Source organism: Octodon degus, unplaced genomic scaffold (assembly GCF_000260255.1).
Source record: "Octodon degus isolate 3935 unplaced genomic scaffold, OctDeg1.0 scaffold00046, whole genome shotgun sequence".
Taxonomy (NCBI): Eukaryota; Metazoa; Chordata; class Mammalia; order Rodentia; family Octodontidae; genus Octodon; species Octodon degus.
In genome coordinates, this window is record NW_004524622.1 from 12,801,838 (window position 1) to 12,809,629 (window position 7,792).

The window sequence follows — 7,792 nt, forward strand, 5'->3', positions numbered from 1 at the left end:
GTAACATACAACAGTACATATGGCACAGATTTTTAAAACAAGACTAGAAAATTAACAATGGCTATATTACATATTTTTATCATCAAATCTGTTGCTCAGATTAAGTGACATAGGTATGTAAGATTGGACAAATAATTGAGCATTAACACTTGTCTTCAATAAACCTTAATTTTTTTCTTGTCTTTTTTATTTTAAAAATATCTTAAAGAGAATATAATAATAACTGATAAGACATTAGAAACGGTACACATTTAGAAGAACATAGATGAGAGGTATTCAACTGTGGTTTTTATATTACACATTGATTATTGTCTTTAATGTTTTAAAAGTTTTTATGTGGATTTGTTTTTTATTTACATGCAGTATATACCTACAAGTGGAAAATATGCTCATATTACAACTCTATATTTAGCTTTTTGAAGATCATTTTTTAAAATTGTCACAAAATTTTACGATCTTAGCAATAGCGTGTAATGGTTCAAATGCCACCAAGTCCTTACCAATCCTTACTATTTTGTGTATTTTTTTTAATCACAGTCATTATAGTGGCTAATAATAGTATCTTTTTGTAGTCATGCAATTTCTTCTTTTTTAAATGTATTTAGGACAGGGTCTACAGGATCTACAGGGTCTCACAATGTAGATGGGACTCATAGTGATTCTGTTTTCAGTCTCCCAAGTAAAAGGAATCGAACTCACTACCTCACACTTGCCAGGCGAGTGCTATGCCACTGAGCTATATCCCTAGCCCCATCTCAGCTTTCTTATCTATTGAATATGTAAGTACATTTTTTATTACTTTGATTTTAAAGGTCTTATCAAGACTTTGAATTCTGTCTCTAAACTGATTACTTCCAAATTGTAGCTCTAGCCTGGAATGAGACCTGGAGCCAGAGCCAGACTCAAATATCACAGTGCCTGCTCACCACCTCCAAGTGGTCTCAGGTCCATACACTATCCTTCCCGTCGCACTCTACCTCAGGGGGTGCGTAGGGTCTAACCCTTGCAGGCTACAGTTACGACTGGAAGGTATTGGGAGGGGAACTCATGGGATCTGTAGCTCCCCTTTCTGGTCTTAGGGAGGCTGCACTCAAGTTCTGGTCTTTGACGACAGGATCTCCTATTAAAGCCCAGGTTTTCCACTGTTGCTGACACCCTCTGGGATACCTGGCCAAATCCTGTCTGGCCTCCCGGTAACTGTCTTACCTGTGCAACCATTTCCTCTGATTGGAATACTTCCAGTGGTCACGAGCCCTATTGCAGCCGTAACTGGTTTCTGCCAGGCATCTTAAAATCAACACAGCTAGGGGCCGGGGAGGTGGCTCAGTAGAATAAACGCTTAAGCGCAAGGGCCTGAGTTCAATCTTCAGTTCCGCAAAATAAACAAACAAAACAAAAAACCAAACCAAACCAAACCAAACAACACATCTAAAGCAACCCTCGAATTCTTCCTGGTGCCTTTCTCCATTGTGAGCGGCTGCCCTTCCACCTCACGAAGCATGCCAGTGCCGTCCCAGGCTGCTTTCCCTCTCACGCCTCTATCCAGCCGATTAGCAAATCCTGTAGGCTCCACTTGATGAGCACACACCTACGGTTGACTACTTTTCCCCACTTCTACTGCTGTTCCTCCCCTCATCCAAGCCATCATTACTTCTTGTGAGGAGTACTGCAGTGAGTTTCTAGTCTCCGAGGTTCCAGAGCAGACCTCAGCAAGCAGAGACTGCATAATCTGCACACCAGATGCTGGTTCACTCTATCCAAAATCTGTCCCTGCTTGTGATCTGAGTCAGACCTCAGCTGCGCTCAGCCCTTACCGACCCGAGGCGCATGCTCCTGGGGGCGGGGCTCCCACCGCCCGCTCCGGAGGGGCGGGGCTGCGTGGGGGCGGAGCCTGGGGCGCTTCCCGGCGGCTTGCTTCTCCGATTGGCTGCGCGAGTAGCCTGAGCCGGGTAGTGTAGCTCCCGCCTTCCAAGCCCGGGTCCGCTCCCCGCCGGGTGCCCTCCCGCCGCGGCACGCCTGTGTCAGCAATGTGATGTGCCCTTGAGGTCCCGACAGTGGCTCGGAGGGCGGCTTGGGGTGAGTGCAAAGCCGGGTGCAGGTGCGGGCAGGGGAGGGCGGCTGTCCCGCGCCCGGGCTTCCTGCCTGGCTCCCCCTGCGCCTGGCCTGGGGTGCCTGTTCTCGGTCGAGGCGTCTTCCTAGCACTGTGAAGAGGCCCAGCCTTCCAGGGCGCCCTCTGATTCCCTGAGCCGCTCCAAGCTCCTGAACTGCGGGCAGTGCCGGGACGCCGGTTCCCAGCGATCTGCCCTCTCCTGCGGTAGCTCCGCGGGCAGCCCGCCCCACTCTAATTAGCGGAGGGCGCGGTCACCAGCACAGCAGGGCAGTGGCCCTGGTTAGGGGGCCGGCGACTACTCTGCTGTGTAACCAGCTCACGCTTCGCTTCCAGCGCTGTTAAACTGTGACCCTAGTTTTCAACATGTGAACTCAGTAATACATCGGTGGGGTTGGTGGGAGAAGCGATTGATTTCGTACCCGAAGTGTCCTCCAATCTAGCGCATTGCAGAACTTAGTAGTTATTGTGTTGCTGATGACGCTTTTCCTAGAAAACTAAATGACAAGCTGTGTCGGGGCCTTTTCTTGGGCCACCGAACTGTTGGGCCACCCCATCCCACTTTTCAAAAATCTGTGTTGTGCAGCTGACGCACACGGTATTTGTTCCTTCCAGACAGACAAAACTGAGCAAGCCAGGCTGTGTGAAATGAAGGCAGGTAGCTGTTAAATGGATTGTTTCAAAATCTCAAGAACTAAGAGAAAGACCCGCAGAGCACAGACCAGTGCGCTGGGCCCAGTCCCGAATGGAATGGGGTATCTTTTCTCTTTCGACCTCAACAGTTGCTTCTTAGATGAGACGTGCTTATCTGGTATGTTGAGAAAGGAGGCTTATGTTGCAAGGAAAAATCCACTGGGAGACATTTCCACTGGAGTAGCTTCAGCTGTCATCCTGAGAGCGCTCTCAGTGCATCCAGGCTCTCTGGAACAGGCCCCAGGAGAAATCCGCCGCTGCAGGTCATTTATTTTACATTGTGGTATTGACCTTTAAAGTTTCCCCTTTCTGTCCACTCCTAGTCTCCCGTCCTAATAGACTGTGAGGAGATGCTGCTTAGGATAAAAGGTAGCCTAGGGCTGTCTAGCGGTGCCCAACGGGGCTTGCTTTGCCAGTGCAGACTCAGGAGGACCTTGGTTCCTAGCTGGAATTCGGGGATTCAGTATTCCTTTTTGTTGTTGTTGTTGTTGTTGTTGTTGTGGAACTGGGGATTGAACTCAGGCTCTTGCACTTGCCAAGGAAGTGCTTATTCTACTGAGCCATCTCCCCAGCCCCCAAGTATTTCTTAGAAAAATAACTCCAGGAGTAATTTTTTAGCAGAGGAGAGTCAATTCAATTTGATAATTTCTTGAACACTTGTGCAATATATGGTGTAAATACATTTTTAAAGACAACGATATAGTATGGAGGTATAATTGACATATAATAGGGCATATTTAAATTGTAGAATTTTCCACTTTTTGATGTATGTATACACCTGTGATACCAATTCAATATTATGAACCTGTGCACTATCTTCAAAAGATTCCTTATACATGTGCCTTGTAATCATTCCCTCCATTCCCTTCTCAGGCATTGATGAACTTCCTGTTAATATAGGTTAGATTGCATTTCTCAGCTTTATATTAGTGGATCAAATAGTATTTTCACTCTGTCTCTTTTTCTCAGGTCTGGCATTTTCTTTTTTTTCCTATGGAACTGGGAATTGAACTCAGGCCGTTGCATTTGTCAGGGAAGCACTTATTGTACTGAGCTATCTCCCCGGCCCCCTAGGGTCTGGTGTTTCAATACCACATGATTATTTTGAGATTCATCAAAGTTACTGTGCGTTTATTCCATGTTATTGCTGAGTAACACACACACACACACACAATTTAGTTATCTTCACCCATTTGGAGTATTCCAGATTATCCAGTTTTTGGCTTCTACATACAAGCTTTTCTTTTCTTTCTTTTTTTAAAACATTTATTTATTGTGTGTGTGTGTGTGTGCCAGCTCAGCCCACCAGGGGCCGGGGCTGGCTGGCATGTGGTGCTGGGAGAATCTAACCGCGGTCCCTGTCTTTGCCAAGCTTGTTCCAAGTAGGTGCTTTAGACCACTGAGCTATCTCACCAGCCCATAAGCTTTTCTTAACATTTGTGTAAAAGTCATTTTGCAGGCATATCTGTATGGATACACACACACACACACACACACACACACACACACACACACTTTAATGTGGGAGAACTTGATCGCAGCAGTTCCTCTATCTGGATGTCCATGGGAGAGTCACTTCAATTTTCACATTTCCCAGATCTTTGCTATGCTGTGGTTTTTCTGTCATGCCAGAGACTAGGTTAATCTTTTGCTTCCAGTTGGACTTTCAGGGGAGAGCTGTTGGCTGCGGCTCCTGTTTCTCTTGGAGACTGTGTTTCATTTCATTTTTTTCTCCCTTGAGTGACAATTTGAAACCTGACATCATTTAGGGCAAAAACAGAAGTGAGTAGGTAGAAGGAGGCAAGAATGAATACTATTTGAAATTAGAAATGTTTAAATTGGAAGTGGAATGAAAAGGTGGGGAATTAACAGACCCTGGAATTTTATGCCTCTTCCTTTTTTTATTATCAGGTCCTTTTCTAAGTCTGTCTCCTGTTATTTCTCCTAAATTTCAAAAACTAGTTTCCTTTACCTCATTGTCAGGAGGCTGGTGGGTGTAACACAGGCCCCGTGTTAAGTGGGCTGGCAGGAAGGGAGATTTCTCAGCAAAAATGGGTTCCTCATTTTCTCCTTCCACATATGGCTGGAGTCACTTGTACTTGTCTTTCATTTGACTTTTTCTTGCCTTAAGCCTAGTCCAGAACTTTTTAATGGGAGCTTTAATCTGCCAGTGCATTTTTGGGTAGTAAAATAATAACCTATTTTCTACAGAATGAAAATGTGGCCCTGGAGGTTAGTAGCTTGTCTGGTCCTTGGGATCCTGTATTCTATGGAGTCGGGAGGGAAGGCGAGAGCTGTGGACCCTGAAGCAAACATGAATGTGGTGAGTCTCTTGAAGTCCTGTGCTTTTGTGCTGTGCCTTGGCACATGTTACATGCTTGCATACAGTTACACAGACTCTGGGGAGCCGCAGCTCCACTCACATGTGCTCTAGAGCCTATTATGTTTTCTTTTCTCCAAATCTTAGATTCTGTTTGCTAGATTTCACCCTTGAGTGATGGTTTTAGAGTATGTAGAGCGCAGATTGAATTTAGAATATCTAAAGATCATTCATGGGTATGAAAGTCAATGTAGCTGAAAACAATAATTAGAAAAAATAAGCAAAACTATCACCTTGATTAATTAAAACATTTCAAAGTTATTCATCTTAAACATTTAAACCTGGAAATACTTTGCTTAGGCATAAAATATTGAAAAAAAGATTATTTAAGGTAATAACAACTTTAAAATAGAAGATACAGTGACCTAATAATTGATGAATCAGTTAACTAGCGACCCTGAGAAAAGTTCCTAGTGGGTGGTAGAGTGTGGCCTCATGGCATAGTCCTCCAGTGGAGTTTTGATTCTTATCGTAAAGCTTTTATTTTTCCCTCTTTTAACCAATTCTTTCCTGTAAGAATAATATAATTAAATCATTTCAAGTATTTATGTAGCGAGAAATGCTTATTTCTTAAATACTTATATAAATACTTATTTACATTAAATCTTCTATGTAATCGATGCATCAACATCCCCACACAAGTTATCCCATTGATTTCTTAAGAAGGATATTTGATCATAACTCTATATTTTTTCAGCTTTTCTTCAAGTGCATCTTGACATTCTAGTGTAAATTTTTTTTAGTTTACTGATTAAAAAATGGATCGTATTTTTATGCTTTCTTCGAATGGGACCTCTCAAAACAAGGAAGGTGCCAGCTGGCATAACACTCTGTCTAAATACAGAAAAGAGGGAAGTAGGTATTTTTAGTTCAAGCCTGGTAGGCAGGGTGGAAACAAAACCCTATCTATGGTAAATTAGAAAGGCTTGGTGCAGAGGGGATTGGAGTTATGACATCAAGGTTTAGCCAAATACCTGTGGATATGGAAGATTTATTCTTGTGATAGAATATTGGCTACTAGATTGGACGGACTGAAATAATAATAACAACTGATGTCTTAAATAAGCCCTGGAAAAGATGTTTGACATTTTGCTTTCTCCTTTGACTGTTAATGTGGAAAGTGGTATCAGGTTAACCATAGAGTACCCATCGTCCTTTCTCTCTGCAGACTGAAATTATCCGACACTGGGGATTCCTGGCTGAAGAACACCTGGTGGAGACCGAAGATGGTTATATTCTGTGCTTGCACCGGATTCCTTCCGGGAGGAAGAACAGTTCTGACAAAGGTTTGGGTGTTTTCTGTAGTGAGATAAGAAAGCTGTGAAAAATAACCGTTTTCTGGAACTTAGCTGGTTTTTATGTCTGTAGTCAAGTTCAGATTTAACTTCAAAATACTGAAATGGGATTAGTTTTAGACCAAACTACTACATGTGTTACATTTATTCAAGGCAAAGAAAAATACTTTTAAACAAGTAAGGATGACTCATCTAATTTCATATTTTCTTAAAGGTTCAAAGGTCAAATTCCTTGAAGCTGAGATAAAGAGTCTTCTCCTTTTGGATTGTCTGCTTCAGGAGGAAGCAGTACCCTGGCATGGTCAGCAAAGCCTGTAATTCCAGCACTCTGAAAGGCTATGGCAGGAGGCTTCCATATTCCAGCCTGCCTAGGGCAATTTGACAGTTTAATAAGACCCTATCTCAAAAAAACAAACAAACAAACAAACAAAAAAAAAAAAAAAACAAAAGCAGAAGCCTCCCAAAAGAACCAAAACAAAACAGAAAACAACAATAAAAAAGTTGAAAGGGATTGGGAATATACTTCATGTGAAAACCCTGGGTTTACTCTCTAGTGTCTCAACAACAAATAAACAAAGCATCCGATTTATTGAACTCTTTGAGCCTAAAGTAGATAGCTTTTGTTATTTGAAAATTGTGTGGTTTTCTGAATAGATAGTACAGCCACGCAGTACCAGAGATGAACAAAATAGAAGGATGCACAGTATATTACTTCCTGTCACATTTGCTGCTTCCAATTTTTAAAGTATCTTTCTGAAATCTAGTTTGTAATATGTGAAATTCAAAAGTTCATTAGAAATAAACATGGATGCTTCATTTTCTTTTTCTTTTTTTTGGCAGAACCGGGGATTGAACTCAGATCCTTTCGTTTAGCCAGTCAAGTACTTATCCTACTGAGCCATCTTTATCTCCCCAGCCCTAGATTGTTCATTTTCTTCTGCCTGCTTTTAAATTCAAAAAGTGCCATGTAATGCACCCCCTGCCGGTTTTGAGTTTTGTGTTTAACCCACAGAGCACCTGTTCTGCGGATACACGGTTCATTATGCAGCTGCACATGATTTAGGTAACCAGAATCCTTACTAAGCCTCTGTGCCATTTCTAGTTTTCAGCTAATAAACACTGCTGTTACAAAAACACGCTATCGGGGCTGGGGAGATGGCTCAGTAGAATAAGTGCTTGCCTGGCAAACACAAGGGCCTGAGTTCAAACCCTGGTTCCGCAAAAAAAAAAAAAAAAAAAAAAAAAAAAACACGCTATGTGTACAAGTCTGTCTATAAAATACATTTGCAGAAATAAAACTTTTGGGCCAGAGGGTAC

At 42.6% G+C, this 7,792-nt stretch overlaps 1 protein-coding gene across 1 annotated transcript in view; it reads left to right on the forward strand.

Moving 5' to 3' along the window:
- Positions 1-1,937: 1,937 nt before the first annotated feature.
- Lipa (lipase A, lysosomal acid type) overlaps positions 1,938-7,792 on the forward strand; it is a 35,835-nt gene continuing 29,980 nt past the window's right edge. The window contains exons 1-3 of the mRNA XM_004632109.2: positions 1,938-2,076; positions 5,012-5,123; positions 6,349-6,466. Coding sequence (XP_004632166.1) covers positions 5,013-5,123; positions 6,349-6,466 — 229 coding nt within the window. The 5' untranslated portion in view covers positions 1,938-2,076; position 5,012. The remainder of the gene's footprint in view (positions 2,077-5,011; positions 5,124-6,348; positions 6,467-7,792) is intronic.